Here is a 23698-nt window from a genome sequence, read left to right as displayed (position 1 = left end):
TATCACCATTTGGAATTTGCATTCTTATTTTAATGAAAACATATAAGTATAACTGACAAAGTTTAGTCTGCACTATTTATGTAGGATCCTAACAAGCTAGCTTCAACCTTCTCCAATATAAAAATGTAACTGGGTCTCGCGGGCTGTTATAGTATTCGAAACTGTATTTATATTTTATTTGTCTATCTAAATTATACCGTAAATTAACTCTATATACGGCGAATACCTACAACATACATAAGTAAGTACAGGGTGTTTCGCCACATTGCAACGTATGCGGGGATGGAGCCATTAAATGTAGCGGGTGTTCCCGAATCACTGCGCCATAGTACTGCTACTAACAAATTAATAGCAAGCTCTGGAAATTTCTCGCGTTATATCGTAAGTGCAGCGTCGTAAAATACAACACTTCTAACTGAAAATAAGTCAAGAACAACCTTTGCTGTAGATTTTTGAAGTTATACTTCTTTAGGCGCGTTTGAGAAATCAGATCAGAGTGTATTTTTGGCGTGTGACATGTAACACATAATTTATTTTTTCACACGAAAAAAAACACACTCGATTGGATTCGAACCACTGATTATTCAGTTATCAGCCGAACGCACTACCTTTACCCCACAGTATGATACTGTAATCGTGACAGTATATACAGTATAATATAATAGTTTAGAATTGTTTCGTTGCCTAGGCAGCGAATTAATTACTGTCGGTCATTTGCAATTCCTTACGTAAACAATAATGATTAAACGTCAGATTGACATTTGGTACTTTAAAAATAAAAACAACGATACATAAATATATAATTTAGTAATACAAGTTAAAGTGTATAGAAATAAACCAACGGCGTTCCAATAAGCGGTCCTTTTTCTTGAGTGTGTAATTTAACAAGATAATTAAGAGCTAGTCAAAGAATCTAGTTTATTACAAGTTTTGTTTTTGTTTTCTTACGCCAAAGAAGTTTAACTTCTAACGCGCGTACACACACCGATTTTTTTAAAATTAAAATGTCATAATAAGTTTACTTATTCATCATTGCCATCAGCTAGAGTCGATCCATTTCTAGATGAAAAGAGCCATAGTACCATCCATTCCCTAGTTCTTCTTAGCTACGTATATCTTTGTCAGCCTATCCAACTAGTTTTAGGGCGCATCTGTGGTCACCTAGTGCCCTTTGGGTATCACTGTAGCCAAACCCACAATAGGCGCGTGGCTTAAGCATCGGCCTATAACAATGTGGGTCTCATGTGCGAATCCTAGGTCTGACAAGTACAGATATTGTTATATAATTTGTGTATAAGTCAGAGTATGGACCTAATAGGTTGAGTAAGTGGCTATCATCCCTTTCTCGTAAAAACAAAAATCTGTTAATAATTATTATAATCCTCCACTCTGTGGTGACCCATATGATCTATTAGGATCGGACATGGTCGAAGAAGAAGAAGTATGTATGATTTATTTATTTTTAGTTGATTGACCTATAAATCTGAAAACTAATACATACAATATAATATGGCAGATTATATTTAGTAAAGCTAGGATGGAGTACTTTTAGCCGTCTCAATAATATCTACAAAGTGACCTCCCACTGTGCCTAAAGCGCAAAGTGTTCAACCAGTGTTTGCTTTCCGTAATCACATATGCGTGTGAAATATGGACCCTAAGTAAAAGAGAGATCCAGAAACTTAGAGTAGCACAACGTGGTATGGAGAGGTGCATGCTGGGTATAACGCGAAAGGACAAATGAGGAATGAGTGGATAAGAAGACAGACAAGGGTTTGCGATGTAATAGAGTTCGTAAAAAACCTTAAATGGAAATGGGCTGGACACAAAACTCGAAGAAGGGTCAATCGTTGGAGAAATTTAGTCATCCAGTGGTATCTAAGAGGTACAAAACGTCCGCAAGGTAGACCTAGAGGCCACTGAATCGATGAAATGATAAAGTTCTGCAGAAGTACGTGGCAACGCAACGCACATGACCGAGATAAGTGGAACCACCTTGGAGAGGCCTTTATCCAGTAGGGGATAGATTCATGCTGATGATAAGATTTATTTTATTTAGTATTATATTAGTTATTAAAGGTTTTGACATGGTGTCTAACTAAAATTTTAAATGCCTATTTATGATTTCAGAAGAATTAATAAAAATTAGAAAAAAGGTGTTGATAAGCATTTGAAGAATTACGTGAAATGAAGTTTTAAGATAAATCTTTAAATTGACGTTGTATACGATTGAATTATTCCATTTATCGACGCGAGCTTTCAACGTGGCACGCAATAAACGCATCGTTAAAAATCAGCGAAAGCTCCAGAATGGGTATCTTCTGGTACAAACCAGCAGTAACAGGCTCACAGCTTTTACTGCGGTATAAAAGCACATCATGATTGCTTTACGAGTCTACTTAGCAAACACCAAAAGAACGCATTCAGTCTGTGATGTGGAGCCTCAAATACAACCTAAAATATAAAAGCGTGCAGGCGTAAAAATGCCTGTCGATTATTACCACCGTGCACTAACACACCTTAATGAGGAGATTTTGTGGGGAAAAGATTTTACTATAATAATAGTGGGTCTGACATATGAGATAATAAAAGCACGTTAAAAAAAAGCAATGAATAATACTATTAGATACATTATATACAACCTTCTCGTCAATCATCCCCATGTGAAATGTAATACCAAATGCATTTTTAACATCATTTAATATTATGTTAATTTAGATGTTTAGTATGTAAGTTAAAAGTAACAGTATTTAGTTGTATATTTTACCACCCCTAAGTGTGCATATTACCTGTAGATACCAAAACGCAAAAACCACGTCGTTCAATCAAAAACAATTCAAATAGACTACCTAATACAATACTTAAATTTTATTGATTATAATTGAAATTTGAATTTTTACAAGTAGTTAATATTATTCATTTTATAAAGAAATATATCGACCAAGGGTACTCGATGAAAATTTAAATTAATTTATAATTGATTTTTCTATTTGAATCATTTTTTGCGATCCATATTTCACCATCTTTATAATATCGTCTATATTATTATCAAGAATTCTGATATTTACTTATCATAAACAAAAACCATTTTAATAATATACGAACTTCTTGCCATTGACTTGTGTATCCCTAATAACTATCATAGAAATCGAGAGCATCAGTTGCTTATTCTCCCATGGTGCGGAACTAACCTACCGTTGGTAATGTCAATTAGGAGGGCAATAACTCTGTTAAACCAAATCGCTTTGGATATTGACATAGTCCACCTACGTGAGAATGAATATATGTGTGTGTGCGTGTGTGTGCGTGTGTGTGTGTGTGTGTGTGTGTGTGTGTGTGTGTGTGTGTGGCCATTTGATATAATTAGCATGTTGTTTAAATGTGGTAATTAAATATTGATTACAAGGTCCGGAGCGAATGGGTTAAAATAAGGTCTACTTAGCTCATTCGGTGTACTTCCTTGTATCCAATTAAGAATTTTTTTATTTATTTTTTATATTGTTTAATAACCTAATACTACAAATATTTTGTTTTTTATATGTACTGTTTTAATACCATTTATTTTTTCTTAAATGCAATGTGAAAACAATCGTCATAAATTAATAATTTGTAAAGTTCACTATAAGTATGTACAATAAATAAAATTTGTTTTGATTTGAATTATACCTCAAAGCCATGCCTTAGCTGCCCAATGACAATCGAAAAAATAATCGTCCTTGTCTTTTATAGGGCATATATATCACGTGGTATATGAAAATTCTGCGGTGAATCGGGTACGTAAGAACTGGGAGTAAGAGATGACATGGATGTCAGATAGTTTTGGAATTTGAATATGCTCAACCAACATAATTAGAAAGGCAGCATTCGATCGTCCGGAATGGATAAAGTAGTTTCTGAAGAAGGCTAAGACCCGTCAAGGGTTGTAATGCCAAAAATGATGATGATATATTAACATCTCAAAATATTGGTACAACGAATTAAAGCCGCGAATAATGTTAAAAAAACCCCATATCAGCGTAGTGAAGGCTTTTAGTTACCCTTTCAAAGTTACCGCACTAGGTGGTATTTAAATTTGATAAATCGGTTTGAGGTTTAGGTATCGGAGGCTAGCGGTAGAAGCTATTACTCAAATATTAGCACACGCAAACTTAGAGGGAGCTTTCAACCTCTGCGGGCTACGCCACTACCGTAGCGACGTAGAGGGTCTACGATTCTACGGTATACTAATGAGTTTATTTTAAAAGGGTATTTATTGACTATTAAATAAAAGTTATACTTTGCTTTGATATCAATTATAAACGAATTAGGTTGGTTCGATATATCAAGAAAATTATCGTTGATCTCCTTCAAGTATATATACAGTATTGACTGAGTATACCATACAAATAAATGTGATACCACGATAACACTTTTGATATTATGATAAAGTATAATTTATAAACAAACATAATTTGAAATAACCGCCAGAAAAAATCTTTTTGAAAAAATACTGGAATCGCGCAAATTCAAATTCAAATTCATGCTCGCCTTTTCTCACCAACCTCAAATCCCCAAATATTGTCGAATGTCAGGGCGACCAGCAGTTACGGGTCATTAGTTGACCGTGATTAAATAAGACCAGTTAGCTCAAGTTACATCAAGACAACGGGTGCATGTGAGTTTGTTACAGATAAAACGCAGTTTAATGATTAATTTGATTATACAGACTGATTCAGAAGGTATTCGTAGACCACGGCCGGGTCAGCTAGATATAGTGTGACCGTCGTCCAAGCGATACTTCTAAATACTTGGCAAGTCATGGTACCGGCTATTGTCATTGAACAGTCATAAAAAGTGTACCGTCGAGTACCGCCTACCAGGTAACCCAACAAATAATACAGCGCAAGTGAGCCAGCCTAAACAGCAATAAGGTTAGTGCCTGGCATCCTAACATAACATTCCATCACAATCATTCCGTCACAAAATTACAGTCCACTATGAAAAGCGCAACCAGCTATCTTATCTAATTGCGACAAATTTAACTAATGGTTTTTACAATACATACTTTCCGAAGCGATCTCTAAATAACGTTACTAATAATTGGCAATCGGTGTTTGTATTTTGAATCAAAGTATTAAAATTACCTTAATTACTTACCGGTGTCAACCAATTTTTTTGTTATAACGTACTTTTAATAAATTAGATACGATATCTATAGCATAGTGGTCTGAATATTTTTTATCGGTTATAGTTTGGTAAAGACGGGGCTTAATGAATTTAAAACAACTAATCAACGCCATCTGTAATATATATTCTTAAATCAATGAAAACAAATCAATATGACTGGCAAAGTTTAGTGTCCACTATATATGTCGAATCTTAACAGCCTACCTCTACCCGTCGCCACAGTTATATATTGTATAATCTAAATTTAAATAATTACAAGATAAAAATAACTTTTTATATACCTCGTTTTTAAATTTTCTGTTGAATCATATAAACTTGACAATTCTATGTATTAATAAATACTTATTTTGTACTTAATAGAAATACTGAAATGTCATTTTGACATTTCATATTGATTTCCCGCACGTATATATATTAATAATTTAGTTGCTAGGACCCCCTTAGCAACCAGTAATACCTAGTGTTTTACTTTTTACGATTTTTTTCCGAAATAACTTTCTATACAAAACAGAATTAACTGAAAATGAATTCAATTCTGCTTAAAGATGACCAAAAGTATTAAGGCTATACTTCAGCTGGGGCACGGTCTAAAACGATCGTGACTACGCGACGCGAAGATTGTGCAAATGACGCGTGCAGAAAAAAACATAATTTGTCATAAAAAGTCAACATACGTCCATTTAATGTTAGGTTTATTGTTCTATTAGTAATAATAATAATAAATATACATTGATATGTTTTCTTTTTCAAGTAATTGGGTAACGTTTTTTAGTCATCTTTACACGATTTAAGAATTAATTCCCCCAGCACCATTACAAAACAAATTGACGTGTTCACAGCTCGACTTTCACTCTCCGATTGGCAGCGATTCCGAAATTTCGTCACACCTATAGTTGAAAATTATTTGCCGTTTCACTGAAGTATGCTCTTAAAATAATGCATTGTCATCGTGTTCTGATATATTCTAAAAGTTTCAATTGTCTATCTAGTCGGGAAGGTAATTGAAAATCGATTACAAGATTTGGACAAACAAGAAAAAATTTGTACTGGACAAATAAGAATACGAGCTAATAAAAACGTGGTAAAATATAATTTATCAAGCGCAATGAAGTCATAATTAAACATTTTCAACAATACAATTTCTGTTGTTGCAATAATAAAAAAATATATAATTGTATTTTTTTCAGTGAAATTTCCCGTCGTAAAATGAAAAAATAATTAGGAAGTGATTTGGTATTTTTTTTTATTCGCCCCCATATTTGGTACACCTGTGCAACTGACATCTGTGCGAGCCCTCCACTCTGTAAGTTATTACCAAAATGAAAGCCCTGGCCGCCCTTGTGTGGTCTTTTATTGTATGTTGATTGTTCAGAATGACTATTTTAATGATTGGCACACTGTAGGAAATAAAATATGTATATTAAAAACTACGTAATATTTACTGATCATTGCTTAGTTATGGATATGATCATATATATATGAGTTTTAATAGACTGGAATAATAAATAGGTATGTGCTTTAAATGCCACTGAAACTGCGACACCCATATCCGCGTTGTCAAGTATTTTGTCATTATGTCAAGTGGTATTTTTTTATCAGATCTAATGTAGAGGTTTTACCAATGCTCATGTGTAGAGCATTTACAATAACGAGCTGGAAACGTCAGAACACAGTTGTCAAACAAAGCTTCGAAAATGAAGACGTCAAACGTATTCACTAGTAATATAACTTGAAAATATCGTATCTGGCATGCAAATTTATCATTAAATATTATTTTAGGTTTTTATAAAACCGTTATATTTTTATCTATGAATAAGATTATTTGTCGATGCTCCTAAAAATAAAGTTTCTGACATGAACCCTGATATTAATTTTGAATGTATGTATACAAGACATTAATATTGACCTTTTTGGACATAACTAAAAGCTCACAGATTTTCCTTGTGTCCCAAAAAAGTTTTAAAGAACGATTTTCACTAGCAGGACTAAAAAAAAAATCATCTTTATTCCTTATTTCCCAGTCAATGGGTGTTTTTTTTTCGGCTTATAGATTTTAATATCCCGTATCATTTATTTTTACCGGTCACACATTGAAAATCGTCACTGATATAATATCGTCTCTGTTCTGGCAGAACACACTAACTGGAGAATACTAGTTTTGAGTAATTTGACTTTGAAGTTGTTAAAATGTTTGAAATGGTCTATAATGTGAGTTTATTAAGTTTTCGTAAAAAGGATGACTTTAAAATAAAGACTGTTTATTTATTATAAAAGGCTTCCAGACGGTAAAGTTTGAAATAAGGAACATTTTGGTACTAACTTAATATGTATTTTTTTAGAATTAGTGTCTTCTGCCAGAACAGTGACGATATGGTCATAAATCAAAACCAGGCGCAATGTTGTAACTCTTTTTTATGCGTACAGACGAGGCCATACGTCACGCATCACTGAATTTAACACAATTTAGAACTCGCTTCATCGCAGCTATTCTATACACAAGGCTGCTATTGGACGCTATCGTCGGCTATCGAGGGTAGTTTATCATATTTAGGTATTGAGGTATTATAATTGTTACAATAAGTTTGCCGTCTAAACTGCAAAAACTGTCTATCTCGCTCTAAAAGCTAACACAGCCAAGAGAGGTGCTGTTAACACATAGCACTTATTGTACCAATTAGGTACACCTAACTTATTGTAACAATTATTCAATATGATAAACTTCCCTCGATAGCAGCCTTGTGTATAGAAAAGATGCGCAGGGAGCATTGTAAAAAAACTACTAATTAATTTAATCGCAATTACATAGTACACACACGGCTTACTTGGTAGAGCACATGTATTGCAAATCCTAGATGCTCAGGTTCGTATCCCGCTGGGCGAGTATTTTCATATTGTGTGTGTTAAATTATATATGATTTTTTATACTAAAATATCGGTACCAATTGTTACAGTCTTTAGGGAAATATATAAGATATACCCAAGCTTGATAAAAACAAATATATATGTATGTATAGTGTCCATACCGGGAATTGAACCCGGAACCAATGGTGTGAAAATCCAGTTCTTACGCATTGGGATATAATAGCCTAAATTTATTATTTAAACGATTTTAGTTATATTGCGGATATGTTTGTAGATAATGATTTAAGTCTAGTTTTGTCTCATTCGATTTTGAAAACTACAAAAATAATATCCTTATACAATAACGATAATATATACAGGGTACTCATATTCAGTAAATTAGACTTTATTGTTATCGGTTCAAGGTCGTTTATTGTTTGAAATTTATTAAAGGGGCCGGTATTATGATCTTGATAAAGGAAACCGCAATATATACAGTTTGGGGCTAACTATGTAATGGTACCTACGATTTTATTAATATTATTTTTGACCCATTGTTAGGCGGCTCGTATTAAATAGCGGTCAATGAGATCCCCCTTTCTCCGGTATTACATGAGACTTGATTTATGCTTCAAGGGGAAAAAATCAATATGTCTCTTCAATGACGGTATAAACCAGCGATGCACAATATACGGTCCGGCATGCCATTTTTTGCAACCCACTTACTGAATTTAAGGCTATACCTCAGCTGAGGCATGGTCTAAAAAGATCGTGACTAGGCGATGCACGGATTGAGAAAATGACGCGAGCCGAAAAACATATAATTTATCATAAAAAATCAATATGCGTCCTTTTAATGTTATGTTCATTATTATATTCGTAATAATAATTCATTCATTGACATGTTTTCTTTTTCAAGTACATGCGGAAAGTTTTTTAGTCATCTTTACACGTTTTAAGAATATATTCCTCCGACGCCATCACAAAACAAATTGACGTGCTCACAGGTCAACTATCGTTCTCCGACTGGCAACGCGGCCGAAATTACGTCCCACATATTGTTCAAATTTATTTGCCGTTTCACTGTACGCTCTTAATTTGCAAACAACTAACATATAGAGGGGTCACTTCCAAAAGTTGGTAAGTCTCAAAATCGTGTTACGGAGAAATTGCAATTTGAAGTTTGACATGCCCTCTAAAATCAGCCATAATTTTAATTTCTATGTTCTTTATTTCCACGTTTTACATATAGGATGACCTTTAATTTTTTTCAAGCATACACATTTCATCAATACACTTATCACCCCTATAGCGGCTTCGTCCTTTTATAATGAGACACCCCTAACACTATTTAAAAAAATATATTAAACATACCATGAAAATGTAAAAATCTCCTTTAAGCCGAATTAGAATAATTACAAGACAAAAAGAACTTTTTATATACCACGTTTTTAAATTTTCTTTTGAATCATATGATAACTTGACAATTCTATGTATTAATAATTTAGGACAAATGAGGCAATTGTCAATAAATCGTTTTTTTGCTATTTTGCAACAAATTTACAAAAATATAGAATACTGAAATGTCATTTTGATTTCCATAGTAACGCACGTATATATTAATAATTTAGTTGCTAGGATCACCCCCTTAGCAACAAATAATAGTGGATTAGATTACAGATTTCTTCCGAAATAACTTTTTATACAAAACAGAATTAACTGAAAATGAATTCAATTCTACTTAAAGATGGCTAAAAGTATTAAAGTAATGTATTGGCATCGTGTTTTGATATATTATAAAAGTTTCAAATAAATGTCTAGCTGGTTGGAAAGCTAGTTAAAAATCGAATGCAAAATTTGTACTGGATAAACAACCACCGGACAAACAAGAATAAGAGCAAAGAAACACGTGGTAAAATACATAGACAGTACAAAGAATTTGAGATCTTGAAATTTATAAAATAACATCCAACTAACCTCACCTTTATGCTTTGTTTGAATTCGGTTATTGCCATCCCAATTTGGTATTACCGATAATAGGTTTTCAAGAATAAACAACAGATGCTACCGATTTCTAAGATCATCAAGGATACAAAGTCAATACTACTAATAATGGCAGAATTCTTATTTATACAGCGTATAAGCAAGAAAAAAATAAAGATTCGATCATAACTGAGGAATATCATTGACGATATATTTTATATACTTTTTATATACAACGCTTTTAAATTTTCTGTTCAATTATTAAGCTCAATATGCTCAAACTTGTACTTGATATGAAGTAAATAAAAAACAAACACATATAGAATACTGAAATGTCATTTGGATTTCCATAGGAAATCACGTATATATTAATAATTTAGTTGCTAGGACCACCCTCTTAGCAACAAATAATAGTAGATAGGATTATGGATTGTCTAGCTAGTCGGGAAGTTAGTTAAAAATCGATTGCAAGATTTATATTGGATAAACAACCACCGGACAAACAAGAATACGCGCTAAGAAAATCGTGGTAAAATACATAGACAGTACAAAGAATTCGAGATCTTGAAATTTATAAAATAACATCCAACTAAGCTCACCTTCATGCTTTGTTTGAATTCGGTTATTGCCATCCCAATTGGTATTACCGATAACAGGTTTTCAAGAATAAACAACTGATGCTACCGATTTCTAAGATCATCAAGGATACAAAGTCAATACTACTAATAATGGCAGAACTCTTATTTATACCGCGTATAAGCAAGAAAAAAAAAATAACGAGGCGATAATAAATGAGGAATATCATTGACGATAGTCTTTTGTGGAACCTGCAAACAGGTGTTAACTGTGGAAATTGTGAAAAAAAATTGGGCATCACTGGATAAAGCAACTCACGTAGCGATATCTTGTATAGAAAATTATGTAGATCACGTCTACTATTATACTAGGCTACTAGGGTATTTACTAAAGATATAACTTATTGACTATTTTTTATGGTTTCTATTGAATTGCTGTCAATAATAATCTCATTCATGAGATATTTTTAGGATGATGTATGATTTAAAAGAAAATTATTATGAAGTTCAAATTAGCAATAAAGAATATATTTTACGTAACAATATTTTATAATAGTCCAGTTATAAAAGGGTTTTTATCTGGAAACAATTTTCCTAAAACGGAGACTGTAATATCCATGGTGGTAGTGTCCAATATTTGTGACGCTGTGCTATGGCCACCATTTTGGAAAATGATGGACGATGTTCAGTGTTTCAGCCATATCTCATATTAAAAAACACCTGTAAATTTCGAATATGCTTCAAATAAAAGCTTAAAGCCATTAAAAACATACATCTTTAGTAAATATAATATTAATCGTATCGGCAACCGATTGAAATTGAATTATTTTCAATTCACATCTCATACAATTTTTAAGTAACTATTTTACAATAATCTACGTGAATAAATAGTCTGTAATCTTTTCAAGAGATTACTTTTTGACAATAAATTCATGGTACATACTTAATAAAATGGCACTTGGTACCTTCTTGGTATTTAACAGATTATTTTTCAATATGATTATTCTTTGGTCTGTTTTTACTTGATTTATCTGTTCTTTTTATACTAAATGTCATTTTGTGAATATTTTGAATTAATAATATGTTATGTAGGTACTCAATAAGTTTTTTTTAAATAAATTAATATACATAAATTGAAAACATATCAGATATTGGTACTACAATAAAAATTCTTCAAAAAAAATTCTCGGCGGGACTTGAACCCGCGCCAACGTAATTTATTAATTAAGCCACAGGCGTCCTATCTAATTATGACGAAATTAACCAGTAGTTTTTTCACATTGAAATACTTATATATAGTTATTATTTCTTGTTCATTTAATTGTTTAATAATATAAAGAATGTCGAATTTTGTGACTTATTCGTTGAATAAAAGGAATGGTTCATGTTTCACTTATATCGTAAACTTTATCAGGTTTATTAAAGTTCATCATGTAAGCGAAACACATATAGAATCATTTTATAATTGAATAGTCTTTTTCTATACCTAATGGTAAGTGTATTTATTGCCAGAAAATAACCCAAAATTACATTTTTAATAATACAAAAAAACATTATTTTATACAGAAATTTACATAGTATATTACTACAAAGTTAATCACATGAAAACCCACCCTTTCCCCCTGCTTTCACAATAATCAATCATATAGAGCCCTGTCAAGAAAATACTTGTTCATGATCCTGCTAATTAGCTTACTAGTATCTGACAATGTAATCTCTCTTCCCCTTAAACCCACGTTGATTTACATATTATCATGCTATGAATTTTATTTTTTACTATAATCAAAAAAATCCGGCTTCAGCTAATTTAAAGAAATGAGTTTAAAAAACAAATGAATGAAGTTCCAAAGATAAATGCTCGTACATAATTAAGATCAAATAATTTTGTCTATAAGTTGACAATGTGTATTTAGCAAACGCATGAAGCATTGTTACGTTGTTTATTTTCATAAATGTGATAAATGATCACTTGCCAATCCAATTTTCTTATTTACGTAATATGGTTGCTAGTTGCTATAAACCGTTTTACAGATTTTTATATGAATTCCAAAGTGTAGTATTACTGCCTGCTTATCTACTCATTATGAAGGACTGTCTTTTTCAAATCATGCAAATTGTCAAATAAATATCATAGCATTAGTGTGAAGTTCTTCGGAAATGAATGTATGGTGCGAAGTCACTTGTAGCTAATTTAATATCTGTATAGTCATAAAAACTTATCTAAAGAACGGTCAAAAATGGAACTACAAACTACCATATGGACGTTATTTTGAAAACTTCATTCGAATGTCAGATTCTGTCCAGTTGCGAGTGTTGATTGGGTAGTTTTCGATAGTGGCTCCCCCATCCATTCTAATAAATTAGTTTGTAGGACTGTACCAACGGTCTCTTGTTTTTGATTCAATTTTAAACATCATATTTTATACTCCATCTCTATATAAGAAGGTTTTCAATATATTTGGTTAGATGCCGTTTTTACATCAACATATATTTAATTGAATATACCTACATAATTTAAAAACATCTCATGCATATACAGACTAAAAATATCATTTTGTAGAAAAATATTCAATACTCGACGGAACTTGAACCTGTATTTGCTGGATTCGCGCCAGTATGGTTACATACGACGATTTTAACTAGTAGTTGTTACATGAAATGCTTATTGAATTATGTTATAATGTTGGCTATCGGTGCGACGTGACGTGCGAAGGACCGTTCCGGCTGGAAGACAGCGGTGGAGGAGGCCAGGGCTCGACTTGAGCTGTAGCGCCATCGAAGAAGAAGAAGTTGGCTATCGGTTTTAGTATATTAAATTAAGGTGGCTAAGTATTCTAGTGTGTACATATGTTATCAAATTATGTATATTCAATATATTATATAATGTTACATTCTGAAATCTTGTGTCTTATTTGATGAAAAATAGTTTATTACATATTTAATTATTATGCATGATAACGGATTTAAACATATAACTGCTTTGCGTGAGAAAAAGTATAAATTATGAAATAACAGTGTTTCTGAGCTTTATCAAAATTGTGCATTTTCATTAAAGCTCCTTATCGAATAAAAACTAGTGTTATAATATTTATTTGAGTTTATTCAAATACAAAATTAAACAATAAACAAAATGTTGTATTAATTAAAACAGAACGCGAGTAGATTTATGGCATTTTCAACAGTATTTTTGTTTTGTGAACGCTTTTCACGCATTTTAAACATATGTTAACTGTTTATGTAAAACAGTACGCGTGAATTATCATTAAATTCTCGTATCCATTCCAATACGCTGAAGTAATTAAAGATATATCAATTTTAAACGTTTACCATTAAGGTGACCATAAAATAAAATAACAGTTAAATAGAATGACACCGGCCAAAAAATGGGACACTTAATAAATATTGAGTAATAAAATTTGCACAGCATATATAATATAATTATACTACATTATCGACACCATATTTCCTCAGTATCTCAAAATGGTTCGAAAGTTAGCATTGTAAAACTTCTTAAAAATAATTCACTAGGTGAGGTAGTAATGGTGTATTGGTTAGGTCATGTGTGAGTGGAGGAGCACACGCCTAGATTCAACTCTTGTGTACTTCGAAAGCAGTAACATTGAATCCGTTTATTACTTTATTTTGTACATCAGCAGTGTTGCCAACTTTCGTTGACAAAAACATGCCAGACGAAATACAAAAATAAAATATTTGACAGGAAAAAAACACTAGATTTTGTAGAAATAAAATTCCAAGTAAATTTACTTATTCTTATAAGAACGAAGTCAATATTTTTCCCTTCGCGTTCCCATCGAAAAGTAGTGAGAAAATCGAAAATATATCTATACGTGTAAAAATTACGCATTTTAACAGAAATGTATTTCAAAATTTACAAGAAATGCTTATATATTGTGTCAACGGCGTTCAAGTCTCGTTTCCTGTCATTTTGACAATCGTCAAAACTGATGTCACATACCTCAAGCACATATTAAATTATATGATACCCTTTCACTATAAGGCCATGAATGCTCCTAAAGTGTTAATATGGTGTTTTATTTCTCACGCTACTTGCTAAAGTAGGTACCGACCTACCGCATCATGGCCCCCACAAGGTGGGCTGACAGGGCTATAACCTAGGGGACCGAGCTCAGGGGGAGCCCGGCGTGGCGAGGTATGATAACTGAGATAAACACACATCTTAAATTTGCTCTAATGGTAAAAAAGTCGGCGTCGTCACTTCGTTAAAAAATCACTAAAATACACTGAATTTTATTTGACCTCGAACACAATTTGAAAAACGCCATTGTAGTGCGACAGACTGCCTTTAAACTAAGCGGTGGGTAGGAGGGCCCGCCAAAGATCCTGGCCTAGGGGCCCGCTTGAGGATGTGGGGGTTGCATTAAGTATTTATCTGATAGTTAGAAATTAGATGCGTATGTAAATAAACAATGTAAATATCTAGCGTATTTTCAGCACATTTAAAAGCTACTAAAGGCAACAAAAATGCTAGTAAAAACGCCACAAGCCAGACGCGTCTTTTGCAAGCTAGATGCCTACAGAAAAATTCTAGATATGGCAAGAAAAGGGTAATTAACGATTATCAGCTATTTTTTTATTTTAGAAAGAAGTATGCTAAGTATTTCATAGATGAATTTGAAACGTTTTGAAAGAAATAAACGTGATATACATATTATCCAATCCTTTACTACATCACGAAGTTATATATACCCCCTTATCTATTTTTTAAATTTTTATTTTTTTGTGTTATGCCCAATATGCACATTCGCACTCGAGGCTCATTGTTTAATATTATATTTTTTTTCGACCATGTCCGATCCTAATCATATGGGCCCCTACAGGGTGGAGGTTGGTATTCACAGATTTTGTTTTTTACGAGAAATGGATGTCAGCCACTTGCTCAACCTATTAGGTCCATTACCCTGACTCACACACAAATTGAAAAAATATATGTGTACTTGCCAGACCCAGGATTCGAACTTGAGACCCACGGCGTGATAGTCCAACGCTTAAGCCGCGCGGCCACCGTGGGTGTTATACTATTTTGCTATATACTATATTGTTAGTTAACTATTTCATTTATTCAACGAATAATTCACAAGATGTAAGAATGCACCATTCTAATTAAGTAGATAATGCGCGGATTGGGCCTAGGAGATGCAGGTTCGATCCTGCCGGGTGTCTTACTTTTTTCTATTAATTATAAAATATTTTCTCAGAAGTGTTTTTCAAAATTATGTTTACTATATTGGTTTAATAATTTTTGCTTTGGGATCAATGAGGGATCTCTTAAAGATACTATTAAGTTTTTATAACAATTTAAAGATACTTACTAACTTCATAAATTTAATTTTAAATAAATTAAAAGATTTTTTTAAAAGTAAGTATAAATGTTAAAACAATGAATGAGTCTTAATAAATCATGTCTGTGAAACTGATCCAATAAATTTTATAGAACGCATGCGGCTCACTTTCGCCACAAAATTACTTTTCAAAAGGGTGGTTTTCAAAACCAATCGTACTCGATGGCCTATAAAACACAGAGGTTTATTTGAGAGGGATTTACTTTTTTCAAATGGACTGGCTGGCTGGTTTCAATTTAAAATATGACTTTGATATCTGTTAATGGACCTTATAGGCGATAATATTATTAGGGTCTATATTTTCAACCCCCGGCCGAGTTGGGTGAATGATTGATATATCGTAGGATAGTCTGATGCTGAATAATGGATACGTAAACCATTAAGAAGGGATACAAAGTTTTTTTGACTTAAGAAGTAAGTTCTATATGACAGATAATTAGCATAAAAGCAGATGTTAGTTGCACCGGCGCATCATAAGTAGAATAAGTAAAAGTATTAAAGCACATTGGGTAAAAACACTATATAATTGATTCGCTTAGAGCAGTGGTCTTCAACCCACGGTCCGTGGATTAAATGGTACCGGGCCGCCTAAGGAACATTAAATTATTACCATTTTTGCTTTTAAAAGAGTTCGAGCGCTACTTCCCAACCACAAAAGTCCCACAAACTGATAAGGAATGAATCCGCGACCCATTTGTCGACAAACCAGACGAATCTAGCATGTCTGTGCAAGAAGATCATCTGCTGGAGATTGCAAATGACGGCGGCCTTAAAACTACGTTCGAGACAACAACTCTGCCGGAGTTCTGGATTAAAGTAATGGCGGAATACCATGAGATTGCCACCACAGCACTTAAATCCCTATTGCCATTCCCGACTTCATATCTATGTGAAGCGGAGTTTTCTGCAATGACAGCAACCAAAACAAAACAACGGAATAAACTGGACATAAGCAACACACTTCGGGTGTCATTGTCTCCTATTACCCCCAGATGGAACCATCTCGTTGCAAAGAAACAAGCTCAGGTTGATCAGGTCCTTGATTTAGCGTTCTAGTGAATTAAAATGTTAAATCACTTTACATAAATTTTTTGGTGTAATTGTATTTTATTTTGAAGGCATGTTTAAAAACAATTAAAATAAAATTATTAAGTCAAAACAATCTAAAATATAAACAATCAACGTCCCCCCCTCAGCGGGCCACGGTAAAATTATCAAACGTTGACCGGTCCGCGGCGATAAAAAGGTTGGGGACCACTGGTTTAGAGTCATAACTCACATTTTGAATTTTTTTTCAATGTTGAGTGAAATATACCAACTGATTCTAAAAGCAATAATAATAAGCATTAATAGATAAAAAAAAATAGTTGAGTATCAAAAGTCACTTTATTTAAAAGTATTTTATAGATAGAAGAATATTTTTTATTGATTACGGTTTAATAATTACTAACCAACACCATCAATAATATGTATTTTTAAATCAACGAAAACAAATAAGAATGACTGAAAAAGTATGCATTATTTTTGTCGAATCGCCCATAACATACTTAAACTATTATCAGAGCTTGAATCCATTAGAATTTATTATGATTTGGTTTAGGCAGAGTTTAATTGAATTTTAAAAAAACTAGCCAGCCCCACCTGAAAATTGTATTCTTAGTTCAAAAAATAAGTATGACTGACAACGTTTAATGTGTACTATTTATGTCGAATCTTAACAGCCTACCTCCACTTCTCGCCATTGAGTCCTAGTAATAATGAACCATTTGAAAATACGACCGTATTTACACAATCGCATCGCTTTGAAATCGATTTACAAAACTTCGTCATCGAAGCACTTGTATTAGTCTTAGCGCCCTAATTTAGTGTATTATTTAAGTAATAAAGATATATTTTTAATTTTTTTTTGGTACTGTTCGGTTATGAGGAATCGGAAAACACATTTTGAAAATACCCGATATACTGGATTATTTGTTAGTTTGGATTAGTTTAGGTTAGGTTAGGTTAGGTTTGGTTAGGTTAACCCAGTGGTCGGCAAACCCCGGCTCGCGAGCCACGTGCGGCTCTTTAGGTATTGGAGTGCGGCTCTTTGCCAAATTCCCAATTCGCAATTTTAATTTTTTGTCATTATTTGTACACTTTTTGTATATTTATTATTAATTATATTATATAATGACATTAAATTGCAAAAATCGATAAATTAAATTTTTCTCCATTTGATATTGACACGAGCACATTTGAAATACAATTTTATTGGTGGATTTATAAGTAGGTATTACGGAGCTCTAAATTTGTAGGTCTTGCTACCAACATTGAGGATTTAGAGAGAGAAAAATGCAATTGAATTTCACAACACAGGTGAACCGCTCTAAAAGATCTACATATAAGGTAGATACTACGATTTTTAATACATGGAATAGCTTTCTGAACTCATATTCAAGTCTACATAATATGCATGTATACAATCATTTTCAAACATGAACAATATAAATAGCATTTAGAGAAGCGAAATAACCGATGAGAATTTGTAGTCATGCCTGAAAAACTACAAGTTACATACCAAACAAGCAGAAACTCTCTAAAGAAATGCAAGGAAGGCCATTGTTCACATTAGTTTTAAGGAATGCGTGAAAATTATGTGTTATTCATATTCTGTAAAAATTATATTTATAATTTCAAGAATAAAAAATATAATATAAATTTCGTTAGTTTTATTCGGGAAATCTTATTCACTTAATACTTAATAAATAAACAATTATTACATGTAATTAATTCACTTGAATACCTATATCATATTTAAAAAAAATATATGTATGTCTCTCGAATTTTTTTTTAACCGTTCTGCTACTCATATTTGGCTCTTTTGGTCCAAGAGTTTGCCGACCCCTGGGTTAACCTAACAAATATTCCAGTTTATCAGCTATTTTCAAAATGTGTTTGCCGCTGTATTTCTGATAACCGAACAGTACCATTTTTTTATTTAAATATATCGTATAAATGGACAAAAAATATTCATCACGTCCGTCAACGTGTAAAATGAGATATTTTTAATATGCACATATTTTCTTAACGATGTACAAATTTTAATCATAAAAACCAACGTGGTGGAACAAGTTAATTCCTCGAAACGTTATTAAGTTAACTTTTCGGTACCTACCGGAAACGAGATTATTACGGTACGTAATTGTGATACAGTATCCAAACGGATTACACGGGAGGGTTGGTGGGTACTAAATTGTTAATTTACTTTATGTGCATTTTTATACTGCCGCTTATAACGATGCAAAAAAACGTCTACGGGTTTATCTCTTACAAAGTTTACAAGTCTTGGAATAAAGTTAATAGACAAATAAAATCGCTTTATATAATGTTACTCTTGTTCTCGGTTTAAGGCCATTTTTTGAATCCAGCTTCAGATATGACTCGACGACAAAGCAAAAATTCAGCCATATCGCACACTGAGATCTATAGGATCATAACTGCAAATAAAACCAAAAATTACTTATAAATGCAGTTTGATAGAAAAAAAATCTATTTTTAATGCTATATGGCATTAACTGCTACTTGGAAGCAGTGGCCTCCATCACAATTGTGTCCATGGTTATTTTATATTTAAAATTTTAATTTAGAGCTATCATCATCAGCCTGAATCTATCTACTGCTGGATGAAGGCCTCTTCAAGCTGCTTCCACTTCTCTCGGTTCTGTGCATTGCGTTGCCACGTTCTTCCAGAGAAATTTATCATTTCATCGATCCAGCGGCCTCTAGGTCTACCTTGCGGACGTTTTGTACTTTTTGGATACCACTGGATGACTAGATTTGTCCAACGATTGTCTCTTTTTCGAGCTATGTGTCCAGCCCATCTCCATTTAAGGCTTTTAATAAACTCTTCGTTACCCACTCGTTCCTCTTTTCTCAGAATAATGTCTTCAAAACTTACCTTCCACTGTACCTAAAGCGCAAAGTGTTCAACCAGTGTGTGCTTCCCGTGATCACATATGCGTGTGAAACATGGACCCTAAGTAAAAGAGAGGTCCAGAAACTTAGAGTAGCACAAAGTGGTATGGAGAGGTACATGTTGGGTATAACGCGAAAGGACAAAAAGAGGAATGAGTGGATAAAGAATTAGAGCTATATAGAGGCATTATCTTACATGACGCCCTTTTGCCTAAAAATATTTCATCTTTGATACAATATTTATTGTGCTAGACCACCGTATTTTTCAGCAGTCTACTGCAATTAATTGAACTGTAGTTAATTATTTAACATTCAAACTCAAATTACTCAAGATCATGTTATTTGTAGTTATGACCCTATAGATCTCAGTGTGCGATATATCTATGGTCTAATGCTAATACCCCGTGTCTGACCTATTATATGACGAAAATGACTTTTTGACGAAAGTACTAAAAACAATAAAAATACTGCCCATCAACTGCTAAATTCCCGTATCTGTAGTTATTTAAAAAAAAATATACAGCCATATTAGTAATTTCCCGTATCTAAACATTGCAAGAATAAACCCGTAATAGCCCGTATCTTGCCTCTCTGCTATCAAGCATGTTGCATGACGTGTGCATGACAATTCAGATTGAAAATGTTATTTTCGAATTATTTAAAAGGTAAAATAGTAAGTAATATAACAAATTTTGATATATATTTTTACATGTATATCACATTTTATTGGATTTTATCATTATATTAGGCGTTATATGCTTTGCTTTACCATTTTTTACGTTACGCGTTATTGGAATGATATATAATTACAACCATATAAGTATTAAATAAATTGAGGGGCAAGAAATCGGCTTTCTCATGCGACAAATAGCGACAAATAGCGACGCGATAAAAAAATGCATGGCATCACGGATGATTTACTTTGGTCATTATAACGTACCCATATAATATAATGGTAACGTGGAAATTTTGCCGCAAATTGATTGCCAGCCTGCCTTACCATACTTTTTCACCATACTTGCCTGCTTCACCATACTTTCATATAATCTGCCGCCTAACCTAACCTATTACAACATATTGTGTGTGCTTTTAACAATCAGACACTAGATATTAAATATTTAGTTTTTTTAGCTTCCTGCACAATTTGTAAACAGTCACTTACGGCATACAGATATTAACATTAGGCCATCGATATATGAAACTTTTTCCTACATATTGATAGCGTCAATTCTATAAAATGATTCCTCGTGTAAATAAACAGAAACTGTACTAAGTACATTAAAATAAAATCGTCCACGTTGCATTATCAAAATTTCATACTGTGTGCGAAAAATGATCATTCCAAAGTGCTTTTGTACAAATAGTACTATAATAATTTCGATGGAATGATGTAAAACCTTTCATCTATGTATTATATGACTCGTTCTAGGATAGGAGCCCGCAAATTTTTGAATTACATGTAAATTGTACGTAAAATATTTCACCAAGGCACAGTTCGCGGTGAGTTTTCTTATCGTATACTATACAGTCTTCAATTTTATTAGATTCAACATGAACATTAATTAAATTTTCATAGCTGCAAAATTCACGAATTCAAGAATTAAAACCTAACTTAACCTAACAAATAATCCAGTATATCAGCTATTTTCAAAAAAATTGTTTGCTGCTGGCTTCCTGTAAAGTGCAAACCGACACGAATCATATTTTATTTATATATGAATTCTGTGTCAGTACTATACGACCCAAAGAGGTTGAACGGTCTTTAATATACGTGTATATATTATCCGGACACGGAAATTTGAGCCATATATGACCAACCATATAAGTGAAACGGCAAATAATTTTCAACAGTATGTGGAACGAAATTTCGCAGTCGTCGCCAATCGGAGACTGATAGTAACGTGTGAGCACGTCAATTTGTTTTGTGATGACGTCGGAGAAATATATTCTTAAATCGTGTAAAGATGACTAAAAAACGTTCCGCATGTACTTGAAAAAGAAAACATGTCAATGAATAAACTATTATTATTACGAATATAATACCAAACATAACATTAAAAGAACGCATGTTGAATTTTTATGACAAATTATATTTCGTTCGGCTAGCGTCATTTGTACAATCCGCGCATCGCCTAGTTTAGATCTTTTTAGACCATGCCTCAGCTGAAGTATAGCCTTAATTATTAGTTCAATAAATTAACTGAAAATGTTATTATATCGTAATAAAAAATATTTGTAGTTTTATTTTTATATATAATATTTCTTAATGACCTCACGTACGTACTCTTCCCCTAGAAAAATCTACTTGGGGAATATTTGCGTACATAGTTTTTTCAAACAAATTATTTCTTATGGAAAATGAAATTACCCCTTAAATTATAAAGGGAAAATTTTGTACACGTTTCCCCTATAAAGCCAAATGATGTAGTATACTTTATTTAGTAATCTTGATATTATTATGATGGTCGAACTTTTTAAATAAAACAACAATTTTTGCTCCAATCATAAATAAATTCACTAAACACTGCATAATATATATTTAAAAAGGTCATATACTCACTCAGCTTCCTCGATGGTCTCCGTCATGGCGAGAAAGACACAGTTGAGCAGAATGGTGGCCATGACAACGTAGTCGAACATCTGGTTGGTGCAGAGGTAGATGCATGCCCTCCTCACCGGAGACCAAGGTGACCACCAGAAGAAGGAGCTGGTGGCCGTGAAGCGGTGGATATAGTTCTTGCGGAAGCGCTTCGACACTACGCAGAAGGTCTGAGAAAGAAGAAGAGAAAAAAAATCAAATCATTGTTACGTATGCAAAGATGTTGGAAAATATTGGATACATATTTGTTTTTGTTTTTATTAAGTACAGAAGTATACAATATTGATGAATATGATATGGTACAAACAAGATTAATTATTATTAATCACAATAACACAGAACCCACTATTAGAATAAATATTTACAAGATAAAAATAAATTTTAATATACCACGTTTTTAAATTTTCTGTTGTACTTTTTATTGTACTTGATAGCAATACTGAATAAATATTATAGAATACAGAAATGTCATTTTGACATTTCATATTGATTTTTATAGTAACGCACGTATATATTAATAATTTAGTTGCTAGGACCCCCTTAGCAACCAATAATAGTGAGTAGTAAATATTACTTTTAACGATTTTTTTCTGAAACATACAAAACATAATTAACTGAAAATTAATTCAATTCTGCTTAAATATGGCCAAAAGTATTAAAATAATGCATTGTCGTCGTGTTCTGATATATTCTAAAAGTTTCAAATATCTAGCTAGTCGGGAAGTTAGTTAAAAATCTTAGACAAACAAGAAAAAATCTGTACCGGACAAACAAGAATACGAGCTAATAAAAACGTGGTAAAATAGATAAACATTTAATAGATACAAGTAAAGCTTAATAATTACAAGATAAAAAAAAACTTTTTACATTCAACGTTTTTAAATTTTCTGTTGAATCATATAAACTTGACTTGACTTGACTAGCTTAAACGATCAAAAAAAATTGTACTCGATAGAAATAATACTGAAATGTCATATTGATTTCCATATTAACGCACGTATATATTAATATTAATAATTTAGTTGCTAGGACCCACTTAGCAACCAATAATAGTTTTACTTTTTACGGATTTCTTCCGAAATAACTTTTCATACAAAACAGAATTAACTGAAAATGAAATCAATACTTAAAGATGGCTAAAAGTATTTAAAAAATGCATTGGTATTGTGTTCTGATATATTCTAAAAGTTTCAAAT

At 32.5% G+C, this 23698-nt stretch overlaps 1 protein-coding gene across 1 annotated transcript in view; it reads right to left on the bottom strand.

Annotated features, from left to right (window-relative positions):
- Positions 1-22672, bottom strand: part of NaCP60E (Na channel protein 60E) — a 294537-nt gene extending 271865 nt beyond the window's left edge. Inside the window, exon 1 of the mRNA XM_085943900.1 lies at positions 22464-22672. Coding sequence (XP_085800026.1) covers positions 22464-22543 — 80 coding nt within the window. The 5' untranslated portion in view covers positions 22544-22672. The remainder of the gene's footprint in view (positions 1-22463) is intronic.
- Positions 22673-23698: the final 1026 nt, after the last annotated feature.

This window comes from Rhyacophila brunnea, unplaced genomic scaffold, assembly GCF_057557595.1.
Source record: "Rhyacophila brunnea isolate RB1 unplaced genomic scaffold, BYU_Rbru_1.0 scaffold_16, whole genome shotgun sequence".
Taxonomy (NCBI): domain Eukaryota; kingdom Metazoa; phylum Arthropoda; class Insecta; order Trichoptera; family Rhyacophilidae; genus Rhyacophila; species Rhyacophila brunnea.
Note: the sequence above shows the minus strand (reverse complement) of the source record. Positions and strands in the feature narration are given on the sequence as shown.